Source organism: Macrobrachium nipponense, chromosome 39, assembly GCF_015104395.2.
Source record: "Macrobrachium nipponense isolate FS-2020 chromosome 39, ASM1510439v2, whole genome shotgun sequence".
Taxonomy (NCBI): Eukaryota; Metazoa; Arthropoda; class Malacostraca; order Decapoda; family Palaemonidae; genus Macrobrachium; species Macrobrachium nipponense.
In genome coordinates, this window is record NC_061099.1 from 51,278,423 (window position 1) to 51,301,417 (window position 22,995).

The 22,995-nt window shown below is 36.5% G+C and overlaps 1 protein-coding gene across 1 annotated transcript in view; it reads right to left on the bottom strand.

The window, feature by feature from the left end:
- Positions 1-534: 534 nt before the first annotated feature.
- Positions 535-22,995, bottom strand: part of LOC135210461 (E3 ubiquitin-protein ligase TRIP12-like) — a 156,661-nt gene continuing 134,200 nt past the window's right edge. The window contains exons 14-23 of the mRNA XM_064243355.1: positions 21,502-21,783; positions 20,637-20,837; positions 20,336-20,527; positions 18,360-18,568; positions 17,900-18,003; positions 16,114-16,940; positions 8,858-9,049; positions 5,657-5,803; positions 4,500-4,815; positions 535-2,781 (exon numbers count right to left, since the gene is read on the bottom strand). Of these exons, the coding sequence (XP_064099425.1) occupies positions 2,585-2,781; positions 4,500-4,815; positions 5,657-5,803; positions 8,858-9,049; positions 16,114-16,940; positions 17,900-18,003; positions 18,360-18,568; positions 20,336-20,527; positions 20,637-20,837; positions 21,502-21,783 (2,667 nt within the window). The 3' untranslated portion in view covers positions 535-2,584. The remainder of the gene's footprint in view (positions 2,782-4,499; positions 4,816-5,656; positions 5,804-8,857; positions 9,050-16,113; positions 16,941-17,899; positions 18,004-18,359; positions 18,569-20,335; positions 20,528-20,636; positions 20,838-21,501; positions 21,784-22,995) is intronic.

The following is a 22,995-nucleotide window of genomic DNA, read 5'->3' on the forward strand; positions in this document are numbered from 1 at the left end:
TCACTGCCATGAATGAAGTAAAATAAAAAACAATCGGCCACCTAAAATAAAATAAAAAAGTGAAGCAACACTGAAGACTTCCATATGAGAGAGAGAGAGAGAGAGAGAGAGAGAGAGAGAGAGAGAGAGAGAGAGAGAGAGAGAGAGAGAGAGAGAGAGGGGGGGTTACAGTAACAATTGGTAATTTGTAAATTACCTGAAAACACCATTTTTGCTTTTTTACTTTTTCTCATACATATTAGTTGGAAAATCACAACCGAATTAAAGCTATGATACCCTACTACAGACAACAAAGACAAAATACTTGATGGATCTAAAATTACAGTTCAATATAATCTAACACCAATACAAAACATTCTATGCTATTTGTATCTTCTACCAATCAACAAGACAATGAAGTGTAAAACAAAAATGAAAGTTTAATGGTTTCTAAAAATTCAATTAATCTTCTAAAGTATTTTATATGCAAGAAACTAGAAAGCCACCACCTGCCTATAAAATGTCTTAATTCTTCAAAGGATAAATAAAAATCAATTGCATTATGTGCTGAATTTAATACTCAATGACACACAAAAAATCAAGTGACTAAAAATTACTATCACAAAAATTTTCTACACAAACTGAGGTTCACAATCATACAAAAAACTTAGCTTATACAGTCATAGCTACATTTTAGTTTTGTTTTTTATCACATTTGTTTTTAAAAGTCATTTTATTGTGTGTGATTTCATGATATATAGACATAAATATGATATTTAAGGTAGGCACTGATAAACTGCATGTACTCATACAAAATGGACATGACAGGCGCATGGGAAGAAACAAAAGTATAATTATCGTCATCATAATGTGTTTGCTACAACAAGAATGGAGTTGAGATGTCTGTGAGGTATCTTTTCCTTTAAGAATTTGTGCAAAAAGGAAGTACAAATAGAAAAGAAAAACAACATACTCTTTCTCAAATTTTCTCATCTGAAATATACATGGAGAAAATTACAGAGGACTTATAAGAAAAATGAAATAGAAATTCTTGAATCCAGCTCACCACCTGCTCTACCAAACACATTTGAGAAAATATATAAATTAAATAACTTCATTTTTTCCATGTGATGGCAGCTTAGGCCAATAGTGAGAGTAGCCTAAAAGAATACCAAAGTTTGTCCGCTCAATACTGCTCATGGTACAGTAAAAAAAAAAATTAAATAAAAAAAAAAATAAATCATAACAAAAACCATCTCTTGAGCTTTGCCAGTTCACATACCCGATACCTCCTGGATTTGTATTATTAATCTTCCGTTACCATGTTGTGCTGCAAAACTGCAGCAGAATCCAGCAATAATATAATCTTGCATCAAAAATTATCATAAGTAATCATAAATATGGTATGAAAAAAAAAGGTATTCTCATTTTAACTTTAAAGCTATGTTGTTATATTGCAGCCTGATTGTAGCCAGTGTTATCTTCAATTTCCCAATGGCAACATCTCCAATAGGATTCTCTAGGTTAAACACTATAAAACAATGAAAATTTCAATATCCAATGAATGAGAACACACTTTACTGCACCAATGCTCATTTGAGATAAGTGAACTTAAAAAATACAAGAAATGGGGTTTCCTTTGAAAGGCAACATAAGGCTACAATGCCGTGAAAAGAAAATGCATTTTTTGACCTATTACTCCAGAAAAAGCATACATGGCAATACTTTCCACCACTCCTTTCTTCCAAATGACTAGGATGATGGTTCACAATTAAAAAAAAATGAAGGGTCCTCCCCCAAATTCTAAGCCCATTAACAACACTAAATTTCCTCCACACTGTAGAAAAGGTAAAACAATGATGAGAAAACTCATAACTAACGAGATCAATTAATGGACTTCACAATGCTGAGAAATAAGGAAAAGAATGATGAAGGAAGCCTTCCACACGAATCATTTGTCACGCCTTGATGTGGTGGTGCCCGCAATCTCCTAGTTCTCCAGTATGCCCAATCTTGTTAACTTCACTCTCTTGCTAAAACTGAGACCAGCTGATTCAAGCAAAACCTGCTTGTTCATGGAAAATATAAAGTTTTGTTTTATTATCACAGTTCACTTTCCACAGTCACTTCACCAAAGTCTTTAAGTCTGAAAATCATAAGGCTATTACAACGAAAGCACTTATAGTAAGAACACTGTCAAATTTCATCACTTTGGGAAGCATAAACATTCTTCAAACTTTTAATATTTGTCTCGGAAGCAGACAATACATACTGACATGTACAGAGTTCAGCGTTTTGTCCACAGGTTAAACATAAACTGCAATAAACAAGTAGCAATGATGAGAAGGGCCGTTAACATTGGAGAACTTTTGAAAATGCTACCAGGCACATGAATGCTTCTCCAGGAATGAATATAAATCACATGTCTGCTCATAAATGCTTGCCAAATTATGTCTAAAACTTACTTTTCCATACCCTTTCACTTCACCTTTATATTTAGGGGACTGCACCAAATAAAAAGAACGATAAATAAAGATAAAAAAATATCACAATGTGAGGCCCCAAAAAACTGGTGGGTTGAGCATAATTTTATCCCCCTTTTATTTTAGGAAAGGTGGAAGCTATGCTGTCCTTCTCTGGCAGCAATTCCCATTTTGGCACGCATAATCTCGATACTAGAATAGTCAGGTAACTTTAGGTAATTCACGCAAGTCATCACAGATGGGAGGAAGTCATCAGGGTTTTCTCCAGCTTCACATGTTTTTCTGACAATTGTAAGAGCTGGTGTAAGACTCCTGAAACCTGTCAAGATAATTCATAATTACTAAATATCTTCCAACTATCATACTGTTACTATGAAACAAGAAAACAATTTACAACAAATATTAAACTTACTTTCATGCTACATACTTTCTACTTGACATACAAAAGTTACTTGAGCTCTGCAAAATTGTTAACTAAAACAGACTATCAACACTACTCCTCACATGATGTAACCCTGCTGATTAAATTGTAAAATTTTCTCTACTGGCATAGTAAAAAGAGACCATACCGACTTACTAAAATTGCAGAATTACAAGCACAAGAACTGAGTAACAATAGTATAACTAAACATATGTTATATACAAGAAATGTGTCTAATGTAAGTCAATGCAAGCATGTATAAATTAATACTTTAGGGAAAGCGCCCGAAGATAAAAAAAAAAATAAAAAAAAAAAAAAATAAAAAAAAAAAAATTTTTTTTTATTTACAAAAGAATGTAAGTTATAAAAACAATTTGGTAAATTCCTCACAAATGATTAAAAGTAATCATCTTAGTATATTTAAAACTGTTCTAATGAGTAAATAAAATTTTTCTATGTATGTAGACAAGCCATTGAAGTAAATTTTAAGATTAGTACACATTTCTTTGACTAATTTAAACAAATGCTGATAGACTGATTGTAGAACCTGCAAAGCCAAGGCTTTCTAAAAGGCAAATACATATTATTAAAACTTACCAAACCAGGAGTTAAAACCTGTCTGTACTGCACTCAAGTGTACAAAACTGTACTATCACTCCAAAGATATACTGTATAGTATTGGAACAATCTTCAACTCAAAAATAAAAGTCTGCTGCATGCAGCAATGGTGAAATAAAAGCTATATTAAGAACTCCTCCCAGGTTAACTACAAAATGATGTTTAATACAGGCGGCAGGGGCACTTATCAGCGGCATTGGTTAATGGAGTTTCGGTTTTATGCTGCTTGGCTAACAGCGTTGTTAACCAGATTTTCAGCATCAGTAAGCAAATTTCAGCCCTGGTAAGCAGTTTATTGGTGTCAGTAGGTAGCTTAAGAGCATCTGTAAGTGATTTTCTGTTCCAGTATGCGGCTTATCGGCGGCAGAAAGTGGGGTATCAGTGCTGATCGGCACTTATAGCAATCATTACCATAATTACTCATCATTACCATAATTACTCTATGTTCCAGTTATCAACACTTGGCTGGCAATGGAACAATATTCCATAAGTGCCACTCTTTAAGTGCCCTTGCAAATCTAAGGCTTTGCTGCAAGCATTTTTAATAATGTGATATTCTGTTATCGTCTGGTATGTTCTGTTTCCGATGGTGTGATGATAACTGAAAAGCGCTGATAATAACGCCAATCCCCAGTTATTGTTGCCCCTAACCAGGGATTGGCACATCTCGACCAAAAATCCAGTTATCGGCATGGCTAGACAAGCACTGTAAAACTGGATCACCGATAAACAGGGAAGTTCCCGGTTAACCCCCTTAGGGGCAACAATAACTGGGGATTGGCGTTATTATCAGTGATTTTCAGTTATCACACCATCGGGAACAGAACATAACAGACGATAACAGAATATCACATTATTAAAAATGCTTGCAGCAAAGCCTTAGATTTGCAAGGGCACTTAAAGTGTGGCACTTATGGTCACCGATAAGCTCTGTATACAGCCATTAAAAAAAAAAAAAAACACACACACACACACACACACACACACACACAACTAACCTCCAACAGGTAGCCTTGGAGAACCCGTGACAAACTGCAAGAATGACCTCTGTTGAGCAGGATTGTATTCTGAGAGGATCTGCAGTAAAAATTGCACAGCTTTTGAATTGTGTGTGTATCCGTGATCAGGTCGACAACACTCGGCAAGCTGCTTCATGTCCCACTGTGAAGAATCTGATGATCCACAGAACAACTGTTCCAGTTCTTCCGGGTAGAACACATGGAGCTGAGTTAAAGGGAACACACATTCAAAGCCCTCACGGAGGGCTTCCATTTGCCTCCTAACCCCTTCACGGACAAGCCACTCTATTACCAACTGAAAAGAGATTTAAACAGCATCAGTCTTGGAAAATTCTAAAAAGAAACTTTAAGTAATTTTTCAAAGCACTGTACTTGTCATAAGTATAAAAAAAATTCAGTTACACATGATTGACAGTTTAACCCTAAATACCTGAAACACCATGATAATGGCCTTGTTTAGATCTGGCAACCTACCACGTATTTTAGAAACTGGTTGTCTGGTTACATTGCTTGCTATGTAACAATAATATAAAAATACAATTTAGTCAAAAGTGAGAGTTTACCTCGATGACTGCAATTCCAATTTGTTTGGCTAACATGTCAGTAAAAGTGTTTGACATTTTGCATAATTTATCAATGTTTGATGTCTAAATATGGTAACGTATGCATTTCCCATGATTCAGGTATATTCAGTCCAAGTGTTTGCCTAGTTATCAAGATACCTGATATGTAGAAAAGTTTTGACAAGTGTTTTGGTATGTAGCCTATGTTTGATCTGTGCAACACATTTGCCACAAAGCCAAAATGAAGCAATATTTGTTTCTCAAAATTGAAGAATGTTTCCGGTTCTATTAGCACTGAAAAAGTACATAAGTTTTAGCTTCTTACTTGTACAATTTACTTACTGTTACATTGGCATGTTCAGCTGAGCACTTTTAAGGAAATTATTTGCATTACATCACACTCCTGACAAATTCTGTATCTAATATGATCTAGAGCTTATTCCAGTAATCTTTAATGCAGCTTTTAAGTTTTATTAATACTAAAAAATTTCATACTCTCCTACAAGGGTTAAGATTTTCAAAAGCACATTTGAGAAGTTATAAAAATATTTCCTTAAATACCATATTACACACCTGTACATATTGATCAAGATTATTTATAGTAACTGCTATATCGGAACCACCTTTCCTGAACTCAATATTAGGATAGCCAGGCAAGGTGAACGTTAATGCCAAATCCTCCACACTAACACCATCCACAGTAAGAGCATCCAAACGAGCCTGTAAAGCAAATATCAAATTACTACATCAAACAAAATCATAATATAAAGTAATTAACAGATACCAAAGTTCATCAATTGATTGCTTTTATCACTATTCATCAATATTTTGTATCATATCTCTTTCAAGTCATATACATACATGTGATAAATGAGTTGACAAGGACAAAAAAAAAGCTAGGTTGTAGCATTTTTGAGTAAGTGCTTGGCACTACAAAGGTTGTGCAAGCAGTGATTTATGTATTGTCCTTCAACAACCCAATATGACAATTGGACTGTACTTACATACAGTTTACATCAGCTTAGTAATAAGCCATAAAAATAACCTAGCAGCTTGTATTACTTACTGCAAAAAGGTTATGTATACTTGAGCAAATACCAATACCCTCATAGTTTTCCCTCAATTGCAATTAGTGACCAGACAAGCCACAGCATTATGCAATGCTGTACAAGCTTTGCTATCCCAGATAAGACAAAAAAAATCAGAGATGTAATCTACATGGATCAGAGTAAAAGCCTTAGTCCTGACCCTTCATACAAAGATTCTAGGTAATTTGGACAAGTTTTTAAATACCAAAGATTCTGCTGCAAATTCTTAAAATGGTTAAGTTTAAAAAACTATCAAAATCATAAAATGCACTAAAACACCTACAATACACAAACATTTAATAGATGTGAAATTTGAGAAGTTATTTGGTTAACACAACAGGGGTGTAGCCTTCTAATGGAGCATAGCTATTCAGCATACATTAAATACTTGTTACAGGATGAAATATGCAAAAGTAAAATGCACTGAAATTAAATACACTGTACAACCAAAATATGAGAAGTTTCCAAAAAGATATACTGCATACGGCAGCGTATAAGGCATTTTAACCTTAAAACATTTTTACCGCCCCCAAAATGTGGGGGGGTCGTCTTATACGCCAAGTATAAAAAGCATACCTTAAATCCTGCCAAGATTTTCAATGAGACTAACCCCTGAAGTGTTGATGGTAGTGTCAATATAGTTAACTAGTGTCACAACTATCGACACAGTAAATGCATATATAAAAATAGTAAAAACTGTAGGTGAATCACCAGTGACAACTATTGATACTGTCAACAAAACAACTGTAATTACCATGGATAATTACCATAATTAGACATTAGGATGAGTGAGCTCTCATTTTGGTACAGGTGTACAATCTCTCTCCGTAATTCTAAAAACCGAAAAGCTCTATAACCCTAAACGTTTTCTGGAGGAAATGATCTTTTGCAAAAGTTAAACGTATTCCAGAATACAAACTGTCATCCTATGCCATCAGCTGATTGAGTACAATCAATATCTTTATTGACATCAGCTGATTGATGCGATGTAATTCACACACACTTTTTTCTTGTAAATTAACAAACTTGATTGTATACATATGAAGTGTGATCTAGCCAGTTCCGGACATCCCTTTTGCCTCGGCTATAACCTATTCATAATATGGTCCTCCGTTTCTTTCCAGTAAGTATATCATAACATTTTCCATGTTGCTTGTAAGGCGACAGACTCCTTAATGAGTCAGTGACAGTGAGTGTTTTGACGAGCTTCCCTTGTGGAGGCGCGGGCTGTTTGACATCTTTATGCCCTGAGGTCAGCTTAACATCTGAGAGAAGAACTGGCAGCGCTGGAAATTTTTTTTTGCCACGTTTAAGAATAAACTTGTTGTTTTATTGTTGTAAAATGCTAGAAAATTATGAGGGCTTTTAATATTTGCCAAAATTAATCTACAACCAATTATATTTGTGTTGTATAACTTGTGCTGCCTTCATATACCATAAAAAGTAGAGTTGGAATATTTGATGTGGCAGCGCCAGCAACGGAGGAGACCATACCTAAATCGCCAAGAAGGAGCAGATAGGGTATAATAGCCTATGGCTGGTAAACAAAATCCTAAAGCCAGGTATAACCTAAGGGAATTATGCAACCTTCATGAATTACTTTTAAAGGTAATTATACGTTGGCAACTTGCATGTAGCCTAATCCTGTCAAGTAAATAATAATTGCAAAGATTCTAAGATCCAAGAATAGAATAACATTTAAGAATCATTTCAAAGTAATTATTTTACCAGTGTCAGGGTAATGACCAATGGCCAGTAAACAAATTCTAAACACAAAAGCTTGGCCTAAAGGAATGATAAAGGAATGATATAAAATCATGATTGCTTAAGACAATTATTAACAGACGACTTGCCCATAGCATAAGCCCGTTAAGTAAACATACATACAAAAGTATTAGGCCTAATTGAATGGAGTTACGTTCAAGGACTATTCCCAGAGAATACAAATATCTGGCTTGATGATAATCTGAATTAAACAAAGGACAAGACTCATCCTGCTCAAAGGCTACGTATGCATTCCGGTGGTTGTGTAACACTATCGAAATCCGGTGATATAACCGGAAAATAAGAAGCTGCTGCTGTAAGCACTTGATGTTTAGTCAAGTGCTGCAGGAATCAGAATGAAGTGCTTTGCTAAGTTGTTCCTACTATTGCCATTGGAGGACGGCACTGAACAATCAAAGAGCTACCCACAATTTGAATCAGGCTGTCGTGCGTTGGAAACTATAGCTATATAATTACTGGGTAAGTCTCATATACAAAACCTATACAAATCAGAGTATGTTTACTACTATATTCAGAACCTACGAAAAATATGTTTAACAATGATTTGAGTACCAAAATTGGTTTAGGTTTCTTTAAAGCTTATATTATATATACTGCATGTGATTATCAAAAACTATAGAAAAAAATGACAAGTCACTGTAAAACATTATAAACAAAACCATTACGTACAACTAACTTCCAAAGTAAACATTCATTATTGCTTTTATTGCTGGCAGAACCCTATTACCAGTCTAAATTTTACTTTTAAGAGTATTGTTCTTCATAAACTCTAAAATCAGCACATTTATTTCTTCCAAATAAACAAAACTGAAATTACTTGACCAATCAAAACTTTGGCTAAGAATGAAAAGTGGCAAATGCTATTCATCACAAAAAAAGAAGACTAGATTTAATATCAAACCTGAAGCTCAGATCCTGAGATTCCTTCCTGTTCTGCTTGCGCAATAACACGTCTTTTATGCAAGACAGTAGAGTGCAAACGGTCTAAAGTTTGGCCTACAGCTGGATCCAGAGAGGCCACATCTCCAAGACCTAATGACCACTCCTCATTTAACAGCCATTTGTACACACACGGGTGCAAACCAAGGTCAAGCTGAAATAATGAAGATTATAAATAAAATACAACTCAATAATGAAAACATCAGTTAATACACACTCCTTGCACTGGTCAAGAACCAAAGCTGGATTTGAATCTTTCATATTTAATCAACCATCAAGGAGCTGACAACCAAATTACAGAAGAAAGCACATTGGTCAAAGAACAATAGCATGATCTTGGCCTTGAATATCAAACGTTTTTGCCAGTAAACACTGATTTGGACAGAAGTTGAATTCAAATCCAATATGGTGTTCTGCATTATTATCCCTTATTAACATAGTGGATGAAAAAGTCTTTAACCTGCCCTTGTGTAGCAGGGCATCTTTAAAATATGGGAGGTAACGAGTACATGAACTTTTGGAGAGGACCCTAAATTAAGAATATGATCAGGCAGGAAAGGTGGTATTTCAATGCCACTGAGTCTTAAACTGGCATGAGATATAGCCTCTATCATGATGCAAATAAATCTCTGAATTTAGGGAACAGTTCCTACATCACTAAAGTTAATCTTACCCAAAACTATTGATAAGGGGTCTTAATCAATAGTATTCTGTTAATTAAAATGTTAATTATTTAAAGATAAATTCTAAATGTCTAACAAAAACTTTAATTCCCTTCAATGACTGATATATATACTACAACCTGCAACATCCAAAATACTGTATACTTTCAATGGAGATAACTATTATAGAAAATGGTTGACAGTCATCAACCACTTGTGCATGTCTAAGGACTACCATTTTGCTAGCTGATAAATACTACAAGACATATTTACACCCTGAAATATATACCTTTTAGACGTAAATTAAATGGCTTGTTAATATATGCCATTAAAATTACTTTCTTTATAACCTTTCAGGCCCACTTTAAATCAAGGTACATACATGATAAACTATCTGTCCTGCTGCTTAACAGAGTTCTGTGTATTCTTGGATGTATGTCCATTACTGCCACCAACAATTGAAAGTTTACACAATTTCTGAACAAGGAATGGAATACCAATGTAATTATGACACAACGTGATGACTAATTTGCACTAGATTTTTTAATTAATTGCAATTTCCCACATGATACCTTGGGCAAAGTTGCTACTATGCACAATTAACACTTCAAAGGTATTAAGATATACAGAATCCTGAAATATTTGTCTTGGTCAACAGCTAATTTTAATACAAACCCAATTAGAAAATGCAATTTTCATGATAAAATTAAGTTTTGTATATACTTGCCCAGTAATTACGTAGCATGGCAGCTCAAATTTTGAAAATTACAGTAGAGCTTCTTTTGTTTTGTGTAGGTGACTAGTCCCACCTACTTTTCAGGGAGCAAGAACAACAACACAGCAGAGAGCTTTGATTTGTTTATGCCCTTATGTCCATGCGAGAGGAGAAAGGGAGGGCTCTGATTCTGTTATTACTTGACAAGTGTATATGAACATTACTTTATCATGAAAATAACATTTTCATTTAAGTAACTTATCAAGTAATTCCATAGTTGAATCCCACATTGACAGAAGGTAGGATACATGGACATATTCTACTCCAAAACATTAGTAACTTAGTGAAACCAAGCATAAAAAAGATACTAATATTGATACAATGCTTGTTGTTTCCTTACCTGGTAAGAGAGCTACTGCAGGTAGAAACTGAATCTGGTTGGTGTTCATCTTAACCTGTAGTGGTGTGGTGGTATAGCTGTGGAGCACTTCTACTTCAAGTGGGAGCTTTGCAGCGAAGGACATTTCCGATGGCTAACAAGGCATAAATAGTTGCCACTGCCCTGGACGCAGTACCACAATAAAAACAACCAGACAATACTGTCACCTACACCACATTATAAAAAAACCACTATCCATCCACTAAAAAACTGGTGGGTACTCCAGGTACATGGTACCCCCCAGCCTGCCCTAAGACTCAACACACCCTATGTCAAGGCAGAGAGAATTATGATGGAAGGAATGCTTCCTATGTTTCATCCCACAAAACCATGCCAGCCACTGACAACAGACCCAGGGTACTGCAGTTTTCAAACACCAATTCCACTTCATCCAAGTGATGAGTTGCAAAAATCGAATTACATCACCAATAAGTCGATTGAAGAATAGAGAGACGTTATGTCTAAAAGCTAACAAGGTAGCGACTGAACTGATCTCCTAAGCTTTTACTTTAAATGAAGGCAACACTTCCTCTCCAATCCAGGAATGTGCATTGGTGATAAGATCCCTTAGAAAGAATGATAGGGCTTCCTAGAAAGGGGACGGGAAGGATTTTTAACAGAGCACCAAAGGTTACTAGTCTCTCCTCAGATTCTCTTGGTCCTATGCAAGTAGTAGTATCTTAATGCTCTCACAGGGCAAAAGAGTTCTCTCTTCCTCTTCTGGGCCCAGGATCTCCATTAAGTTCTTAATGGTAAAAGGGCTTTGACGGAGTTTCAGTCTTTGCCAAAACCCCAGGGTAAAAGAACTGAATGCATCTCCTTTGGAACCCACTTAGCAATTGCTAAAGCCACAAGAGGTTCTTGCTAGTAAGATCCCTTAATGTCGTCGAACAAAGGGGGCTTGACATGGGGAATAGACAATCATTTCAGGACATCTAGTTTCCATGAGAAAGATTGTCTTTCTTCTGTTTGGATTTGTCAAAGGATTTAATAAGGCCAGAAAGATCTTGGTTCAAAGACAAATCCAAACGTGACAAAAAACGGAACCCAGCATAGACCTGTATCCTCTAACGGCAGAGGAAGATAATACTCTGAAGGATCTCAAATAGAGCAGACCATCCGCCATTTACGTTACAGATGTCTGAGAAGACAAGACATTTTGTCTTCTACACCAGTCGCAGAAGATTGACCACTTAGCTTGGTAGACCTTCCTACAGGACTAACATCTACAACTTGCAATAACCTCTGCAGCTAGTCTTGAAAAGCCTTTTGCTCTAATGAAGTCTCCTGACAGTCTGTATCATGTCAGGGCCAGTGGATAATCCTCAATTGAAGCGCCTAAAATGAGGCTTTCTGAGAAGAATTGATTTTTGTGGAAGTAGTCTCGGAAAGTCTACTAGTAATCTATGGGGATCTGGGAAACATTCCTTCAGGGGCCAAAATAGGCTACTAGTGTCACTGTCACATTTTGGTGGGCCTGAAACTTTTTTATACTTCCCCTACCTTGCTGAATGGTGGAGAAGCATAAGGTCCATTTTCAACTAGTCCTGTAGAGGGTCTGGGGCTGGAGAACAGAAAAGCAGATGGTGATGATTTCTGAAGGTTGCCAAAAAGTCTAGGGTTAGTTTTCACCATATCTTCCACAGGTTGGAGCAAACCAGTGGATCCAGAATTCACTGTGGGGGGAGGCCCTGTCTGCAATGGTTCAGCCCTGCTAACACATTAGTCTGCCTTCGATAAAGAGGTACTATCCTGATGCGTTTCTGCTTAAGTCCATAAAATGTCCCTTGTTGCCCAACAGAGGGAGAAAGAGTGCGTCCCTCCTTGTTTTTGACATAAGACAGGGCAGTGGTGTTGTCCAGATAAAACTGCCACGTCTTGTTGAAAACTTCTGTTGTGAAGGATGTAAGGCCCTAAAGAATTGCCTTCAATTCCTTGACGATGTGTAGTTTTTGCTGTCCCCGGGACCATGTCCCAGAAATTTCCTTGCACCAGAAGAGCTTTCCATAGATCCAAGGAATCTGAGTATAAGTCTAGTTTGGGGCTCAGAGGGAGGACGAGACTTTTCTTCCAAGTCTACATATGGACTTCCACCATCACAAGTCTGTCTTGATCTCCGGAGTTACAGGGAACACAAATGAGTCTGGATCCACTCTCCTGTCCCAGCTGGGTCTCAGGAAGAATAGCAGCACTCTCATGAGGAGTCTTCCTAAAATGATGAACTGCTCAATGGAGCCAGAGTACCTAGAAGAATCATCCACTGGTTGGCTGAGCAGACTGGAGAGAAAATTGTAGTCATGATTCTAATTTCTTGGGGAATGGAAAAGCCCGAAAACTATGAGTTGATCGTCATCCACAAATAAAGAATTTCTTGTGTCAGCTGGGACTTCTGGAGGTTGATAAATAATCCTAAATCTTGAACCAGGAAAAGTGTCTTCTGAAGGTCCTCTGTGCAGGGATCAAAGGAGCCAATCATCCAAATACAGGAAGATATCGTGCCCATAAAGTGGAGCCACTTTGCTTGAGGGGTGAGAACACAAGTAAAGACTTGAGGAGCTGTAAAAATGTAGAAGCACAGAGTTTGAAACTGACAAGTGTGTGGTCAGTTCCTGGGAGCCATCTCTAAGCCAGTCCAATGTACAATCCTCTCATACAACACAGTTCGTCTTCAATCTTCTTCACACGAGCTACCACTGACAAATGTAAAAAACTAAGACGACTTTTCAGACCTTAGAAATATTCTTGAGTATGTGATCAAGTTCTGTTGACAAAAACATTACCTTCACCGATGAGAAAGCTGACCTGCGTGATGAGTCATGAGACCAGAGAAGTCCCCCTTGGAGGAGGCAGCAACTCTTAAAAAGAAAAGCTTCTCCTTTAACGTACAATAGACACCACCTTCGAAAAAACAAGGGAGGGATCCTCTTAAGTACACCTAAACTGTCACCATGTTGGCGCTGGATGGGCACCAACGAAATGACAGATCAAGTACACGAGAATGGGAGGACCTGAAGCAGGCAGGTGACAAGGAGCCAGGCAGACTGAGGCTGGTGCCAGATGCTTGTGAGCCAAGTACTGACTCTCTACGGAAGGGTGCTCAGAAGAAAAGTGCTCTGCACTGTTCAGTGGCTGCAGGAAGGTTGTGGGCTATGAGAAAGTTCTCCGAACCTCTTACAGGGTGGTGGAGAAGAGCGGTCGGCATCTGCCAAGTGCCTTTTCAATGCCTGAGACTTGTACGCAGACCACCACTGGCACCTCATCAAGACTGGATGCCTCTGAACTAGAGGGCAAACAACACACTTCCATACTGAACACCTTTCCAATGGCTGTCTGTCGCAGCCTGTTAAGTAACAGCAGGCTCAACTACCAGTGGTCAGATCCTACAACCTCCCTTGGACTATCAGCATGCCTCCTCCCAGGTTTAGGGATGCATGACAGGGACCTTTGTCTAGGGGAGTCAGCAGGACATGCAGCCATCTCCTCCACTGACACTCTTATCAATCACTTTGTCCATTGGGCCACGTGCTCACTGTTAGACAGAATTTCTGGTCAAACGTTGATTCAAGACTGGCTATGCAATCAGGGCCAGAAGTGTGGGAGCCAGGCAAAGGAGTAGGTAATACAATTGGAGGACTACAGATGGGAGACAGTAGGTACAGGAGAACAGACAATAGGAATATTAACATTAACAGAAGGCTTAGGAGTTGAATCCTGACTGGCTAAAGTCTTACTATCAGCTCTAAAAGCCGCCTTTCTTTTCCTCTCTTCCTAACTTGGTCAAATGTGACTAAAACCTTTTATCTTTTATCATCCCAGTCCTTACACTCATTACAAGTCAAGTCTACAGAACACACTTGTTCCCTACAGTCAGTACAAAGGTTATGAGAGTCTATGAGCCCTTAGTCATTCTTGTATTGCAACCTTTGCTGCAAAAACGAATACTAGCTGAACTTCAGTCCGACATTCTGTGCAAACACGCCTCAAACTAGGCAAAAAAATTTAATTTTAATGCAAACAAGTCTTGGAATCTGTGAAAATAAGTCTTGATCCAGTACGAGCACATTTCAAAAGAAAATGTAAGCTAAATTTGCCGGAGGCTACAAAAGGTAAAATACTTGAGAAAATATCAAACGGATTCCAAAACAAGTCGTTCCTTACACCCGATGTTTAGTCATAAGCCAGCAGAAAGAAAATGAAGCTCTGTGCTGTGTTGTTCCTCTTGTTTCTATAAAAGTGGGCAGGACTAGTCACCTACACAAAAAAAAAAAAAAGTACTGTCGCAATTTTCAAAATTTAAGCTCCCATACAGTTGAAACTATACCTATTATATAATTACACTTGGTAAATTAATTACTATATGAAAGCATTGTAAATGAACCCAAATCAGAATTTCATGAATTATTAAAATTCTGATCTGATTTTCAAGGACTAACATGATATGTTTGCTCTCAAAATGGAAGTAAAAATGCAGTACTTGATTGCACTAAAATATTAAGGAAATTTAATTCACCCCTCAGATGAAGATCTTGAAATATGCCAGAGCAGTGGAAGTGTTTTTTGACAACCAATCTCTTTTATTTGAAAAGACTGATATTAGTGTAGCAAATAAAAGATTTTTAGAAAATCATTTATGCATTGTATAACATGAAACCAATATTTAAAACAAATAGTAAACTATGATAGCTGTTCAAGAGGGGTTTTCCTTGTATAATTTCACTCATTTTGTCCTCCAAAATATTTCATTACATCTCAGCTCTATATTGTAGTTATAGCCAAGTGAGTTATATTCGCAAGATTTTGACACCAGCAGCCCCTTTTACATAAAAGGGTCAAGAGCAAAGGCACATTTCTTATTTGGTTTTGCTCATATCCAACCCCCTTTAAAATATAAAATCCCAAAGGACCTCCAAAAATATGAACAATGTCTTTGATTAGGCAATGTTATATTATGAAAATCTTGAGAAATTCATGAACGATGACAAAATTCATGAAAAATAATTTTAACAAAATATTTTTAATATAAATGGCACCAGAAGACTGCATCAAATGTCAACACAAATGCAATCTAACAAATAATTAGCAATTTTTAAAATTTACTTTGTACAAATTTAATGCAATCAAGTCCTAAAGTATATTATTATTCAGTGCAATAACTCTTCTGGGTATTATTCAGTGCAATAACTCTTCTGGGTATATATGATTAAAATATCAAACACCTGAGGATGGAGGGAAAGGATTTTAATCAAGAAAATGTGTGGAAACCTGAGAGGATGAATTGTGTATGGTTATTCATGAAAAGCCAAACTGAACTAAAAAATGAAACACTGGGTGGGGTAAGAAATTGACAGAGTATACTAAATAGCGTTCAAAATAACTTTTAAACCAAAACAAGTATTACTTACCATTCTTGAATCCATGACAGCTTTTGCCATGAATTTCCCCAAAAACCTGAATTTGTTTCTAAGTTTGGTCATATGTGCACTTTTCATATTTCGAGGCACAGGCAATGGGTATAAGCCATTGCTGGCATTGACATATTTCACCGATTTCCCAGGATTGTCTTCAGTTCTTTCCTCTACAGTCACTGTTTCACCACGCCACAACTCAAGGTCTGCCTTTTGAAGTTCTCTTGACACTAGAGCATAAAATTCTAAAGTAGGACCTAGACCAGTTCCCACTTCATTCTCGTACTGAATTTCTAGCATGGCTCGCGAAGAAGCTAAATCACTAATCACAGCCTCGGCCTGCTTCAAAATGTCATCACGAGAAACTGTTCTTTTACGTCTTTCTAATCTTGGGGTGACCCGTTCACTACTGTCGACGGAGTTAAGCTCGGGCGAGGAATCCATTAGTCGTTGTAAAGCTCGATCCCGGTCAAAAGAGACTGCATAGAAGAGCAACTGGCGAGTTTCAAATGGGAAGAGGAACGGACAAACGTAGGCAATTTGAGGCAACCACGGTGGCAAGTTTCCTGTCATAATGACCAGTGGATCTTGCAACTGCCTATTGGCTTTGGCAGTTAGCTTCAAATTTGTGAACTCTGTAATAGGCAGAGGGGACGGGTATGCAGCCGGAGGATAGAGAGATCCGTAATGCCTGTTCAGTGCGTGCAAGACTCGCAAAAGAGCTAGAACCTCCAAACTAGGGTCACTCACAGTTACACTGGCAGGCAGGTTAGCAGTCAGGTACTGGTCCAGAACACTATTGTTCCCTCCTACAATACTACCATCTGTAGCAGAGAGAGAAAAATACAAGTTAATTTTTATATTCATTCTCTCATATAAATTACTCCAAATCAGCAGTCTATATGCAGTGTACACTTTGTTTTTGGAGAGTTTTTACAATTATTTACAAGATGTAATGGCTTGAAATACAAAACTGGAAATATAAATTTATAAAAAAAAAATTAAAGCAAAATAATAAAGATGTGAAAACAAGACCAATATTTTAAGCATAAAATTGATAAAGCATACATCATATGTCCTGCCAATTCTTGCTTAATTAATCAACCAACTATATTTTATTCTAGTATCTATTATTTATCATTTTGCTTTAGTAAATTATTCTTACATTTTCTGTCTTTTAATTTTATCAACATATAATCATTTGTGCCAGACTGTATGTTACAAGTAAAAACTGTCTACGTTATTCTGTTAACTTTTTAAAAAGTGCGTAAATGTAATTCAACATGCTTAAAAATCACCAGAGAATGCCTGTCAATATAGCAACTGAGCAGCTGAAAACTAAAAGGCTGAACAATATGTAATCCATCCATAACTTCTGACAGGTATGAGACCAACAGCTTAATACAAGGATAAAAACTGGTAACTGGTTGGGAAACAATACTGAAAAAATACACCCACACTACTTGTTCATAAGACTAAACAGTTCACTATCATGCATTAACGTACGTATTGTGTGTGATGATGCCATCAGCTCTTGATATCATGATACATAGATAATGGCAAAGAACAAAGTTCGATAAAAAGGGAATGAACTTTAGTGTACATTAATGAAAATGTGGCTATAAAACTGCTATTCCATAACAAAACAATTATGATTTTTGAGGAGGTAAAGCTTTTGCTGATACATATCTTTCCATGGGCACTGAACCAATATCTTGGTTTAAAGCCACTGCTATGATTCCTCAACTTGCTCTTTCAAATGTAAGTTTAAAAAATGTCTTACCTCCAACTAAAGTGTCTGCTTTCTTTTTAGGACTTGGTTTTGAACCCCCAGCCTTCCCCTTTCTTCCACTAGAGCTGCGGGTTTGCTCCTCTTCTTGTACAGGCCTGAAATTAAGATGGAAAAAAGGGGGACATTAAGTAGAAAATTAGGCCGACAAAAAAGTTCTGTTTAATAAGAGTAAGACTCCCAAACTTGATGAACCTATATTAATTACTTTATGCAGTCAGCAGGACTAAACTTCTACTTGCATAGTACAACAATCTTCCATTTTACAGGACTCAAATTAAATCCATACTCATTTGGCATAATAAAACAGCAGATTTACTTTTTAATTTTGATTAGTTTTAACCACATCTGGCATTTATAATTGCTAATCTACAACACACAATACTTATTCAATTATGAAGTTCACTTGACAGCCAACAATATACTATGGAAAGAATATACTGTGTAAACATACCTATAGTATATGGTATGAGTTTGAAGCCAGATTGCTGAATGAGAGATGGGTGTTTCAGTGTCTGTGTCAGCTTCTGATGCACTTGCATCTGATGGTGAGGAGAATTGTCTGATCGCTTGGTAAACTGTCATGTTGTATGGCAAAACATGGTCACCCATGACAAACTGCAGCTTGTGACTTGAGGAACTCTGGTTGACAGAGACAGCAGCCTGTAAAGAGTACTTTAATAAAGACATGAAATTATATTTGGCGTAGGGATTAAATGTCATAAGATATCAAAAGAAAGGTTAAAAGGCGTATTCAGTCTGACTAACATGAATTGATCAAAATCTGTTGTAATTTGAAGACACCTCAAAACTTGAGGGAAAATAATTAGACTGATAATGTAAACTTTCCCATCTGCAGACTAAAAGTTACTAATCACATCCTCATTTTTTTTATTAAAGAAGTTTAAAGAACATGTGTCTAGATCTGCAAAATCAAATTCAAAAGTATGAAACTGCTGAGAGATCAACAAAATGCAAAATAAACAATATGGGATCTGACATTGAAGAAGGATTACGAAGTGGGTCATGATGTACACTATGAACAATTGAAGAGATAAGAGCTTATAAAGCTCTTAAAGACAACAATTAGAAAAGCAAATAGAAAGATATACAGAAGAACAAGAGGCATGTTAAAATGGGGGAGAGTAAAGATAATGACCTGCAAAGAATGTCATCAGAATCTCAACACAGGCAGGAGGAGAGTACATTCATGATAGAGAAATGACTGTAAGAACTTAAAATAGTGTGAAAGGATAAGGCATATATAAGAAAAAGTACAAGTCAAATATAAAAAAAATATGGAGAAATTAAGTTGGCAAGTTGTATTGAAGAGAGTCAATTCAAACTGCACAATTTTAGCACAGCAGAGGCAACCAGGAGAAGGTATAAAATCTAGAGGTGAAGAATGCCCTAAGGAAGCCTTGAAGTGGAAGCCCTCACATCAACATAGGTGATTTTCATTGGCACCCAAGGAACAATTTTATAAGCTGACCAGACCGCACAAAAACTTGATAAGCGAATAATACAGTATCTTCCCACAACAAATGAATACCAAAATAATTTAAAAATGATAAAATTTGAGTTGTTCTTCCTTACAATGCAACAGCCCCAAGCTTATCAAAAGTCATCATGACCACCTTTACAGCTACATTATAATGGCAACTGGTGGCTACATATTTATTTTGCAAATCTTTAATTGCCAAATACAGGCAGTCCCAGGTTGTCGGTGGAGGCTTTTGTTCTCCATGGGTGTTGCTAAGCAAAAATTTCCATTAACTGAAACCCAATAGTTTATGGTGCTTCTGGTGCCAAGTTTCGGTTAATGGCGGATAACCAAAACTTGGCCCATTATGGCACCATAAAATGCCGATTTTATGGTGCTAGACAAGCCCCATAAACCCGGATCACCATTAACCGAGTCTGCCGATAACCATTAGCTTTAGCAACTAAGTTGAATGATAAGTATAAATATGTTAGCTTAGGCTAAAAACTAAAGGGATTTCAAAATATACTATTGGGTATGCAATAACCTGAATGTTCACATGTAATCTATACCTTTTAGTCTGATACCTACGAGATTCTGCAACATGTCACATGAAAGGCTTCCAAAGTATCTGGTTAAGTCCAGGTATACTACTTTTGTGCTAAAATTATAACTTGGCTACAAACATTCTCCATTTGGAATACCAATTTATCTTCACAACTAATTTTGATAAGTTGTCACCCTTCCTTAAATAATATTGAAACAGTTGATAAATTGTCAGTCTTTGTAATAAAATGCTAAACTAGTTACCGCACAAAGCAAATCTACTATTTCTTGCATGATATACTAAAAACGAGAATATACGCTTTATACAATCAATCATTTATTAACTAAAGTTTAAGATAAAACTTTACATTAAAAGATAAATAAATAGAATAAACCCTTACCAGTGTATCATCTATATCTTCATCCGAGTTATCATCATCAGAGTTGTCGTCATCTTCATCCCTGAGTCGACCATAACCCCTAATGACGAGATAACGTTCAATGGCTTGAACCAAAGCAAGAGGGTCAACCTTAACTGGGCCTCCCCGCCATTGTCTAAGCCTGGTGCAATCTGGATGCCTCTGTAAATTACACTGCAAAGGAAAAAAATTACTAAACCTCTATCTTACTAACAGATTTATAAACAAAACTTTAATTCCTTTCATGACTGGATTCACCTATAGAAAACTTGTTTTGAATTACCTTCAGCTGATGGGTATTAAAGAACTTGATGGCAGATGTTGAGCCCCCTCGGCCTAAACCAGAGAGAGCAGTGCCAGGTAAATCGTGGACCTTCACTGGAAATTGTTCTAGCTGATTAACACATCCATTCAACTTCGTCACAAGAGCACTAAACAACGCAATGTGACTGGTGTCCACACTTCCCAAACTTAATGGATTCAACTGAAATAAATTATTGGAAATGTTTCACTATAACTATTGATATACAATGATCACCCAGATCAGTATTAAATACAGAGCTGGATACTGTATATGTGAATGTAGCTATCTGTTAGCTACCCGTAAATAAAGTCATAAGTGTAAGCTTAAGGTAAAATTCAATATCAGCCATCTGGTAACCTAAATCATTTTCATATAATGGTAGACACACATAAATAAAAGTAAAGCTGTACCAGCAGTGAGCTTATGCTATACAGTATTAACTTACATGGGGGCTATTCCAAGCAATGTATGTCACAATACTCAATGTTTTTCAAATAATATTGCAAAGTAAATTAAACAAACGGGTTAATTTTGTTAACACCTACACAACCCAAAGTAAACAGACCTGTCATTTTTGGTAGCTATTCCCCTCCTCAATTAATTACTCATACATAAAATGTGGGTTGAGGAGATTATTTTTGCATGGATCTAACTTATTGTCGGGAATGTCCCCAAACTATGACTTCAGTTACTTAGGTCTGGGTCTCAAAATGCCTAAGAAAGCACATCTTATCCCCCAACTCAATAAAACAAGGGCATAAAATGTTAAAAATCTCTAGCAGTGTCAGGAGAATCAAAGCAATTACCCCTACAACATATAAATAACACAAGTAATGTAACTTACAGGACATCCAAGGAAGACATGAAGGAAATTCCTGAGTCTGTTTTCTCGAGGTGTACTTATACTAACAGAGGTGAGGCTCCCATTCTCTGTGGAGTTATTTATTCCCCCTATAGCTGCCAAGAGCAGTCCATCATGGGTTAAGGACAACGTTGAGTTGTCCGAGGCAGTGAGGTAGGTTAGGAGGCAACGAACCAACCCAGAATGAATGACTTCAAAGGGGCTGATATCACTCTCCATGACTATTCTACTGATTTCCCTCAGTGCCTCCACAGCATTATTGGGCTGTTGAAAAAGACAATTATCAATTAGCAGGTACCTAAAATAGGGGGTGTGTATAGTGAAGAACTGGCAACAGGACACTATCCTGTTTAATTTTTACTTGTTCATAGGGCAAAAAAATCACAAACATATTGCCTGCTCCTATTAGTACTACTACTACTAATAGGAGCAGGCAATGTGTTTGTGATGGTTTTAAGTAGTACGTATAAGTATGTGTATTATCAATCAACATAGGCTAGACTGGGTCAATCAATAGAGAATACCTATATCATAGTTTAAGGTATATTAGGCATTTGAACTAGCATTAAAAATGGCAGTTAGACTTCAAAAATTTTTATAAGTAGGACATCTTATGTTTTAACTATTGAAGTAGGCAGGTAGGGTATAGCCTCAGTGATTTTTGAGGGGTGTGATAACACGGATATTTACTTAAAGTGGGCGGTTGTGGTCCCCATCCCCTGTGATTACCAAAGCCCCATTGTAATATAATAAAAAATCCATGGAATCTTATTCTGGTATATTTAAGATAAACAAAAAACTTGAGAGAAATCACAAAATGAAAACTCAGGCACTGATTAATTAACACTTGTAATTGATTCATTTAATGATGCTCACATTTGATTCAGTAAAAAAAATTATCAATGACAGTCCTGTGTTTTCAGATTTTCAGCTCCCTTGCTCATTTTATTCCCCCTTTGTTTGTGTGTACTTAAGTTTTATGTCTCAATAATATTATAAATCTTTTACAAATTCTTTCCTATTTTCAATTTCCCCTTCATCAGATCTGCAAAAAAATAGTATATTAGCTTACAATTCCTCTTTATTTTCAAGACTTGGCTACTGCACAAAACTATATCTATTTCATGATATGAATACATTTATGGTAAAAAAAATGATTTACTGTAATGATTACAGTACTCTAGTACTGTAATATTAATGTATAAACATCAAGAGACAGTAACAGAAGTATATTTTTGTATTTTGTCTATGTTGTGAATCAGCTGATTGGTTTTTATTTAAGAAAAATTTTGTTGCTAAAAGAAACTTATTTATTAATGGAATTATTATTTATAACTTTGTACGTAAAAGTTTACAATACAGTAAGAGAGAGAGAGAGAGAGAGAGAGAGAGAGAGAGAGAGAGAGAGAGAGAGAGAGAGAGATCGCAGCAGAAGCAGCTTAGGACTAGAGTAACTGCTGACTGGCTTATTAGGTT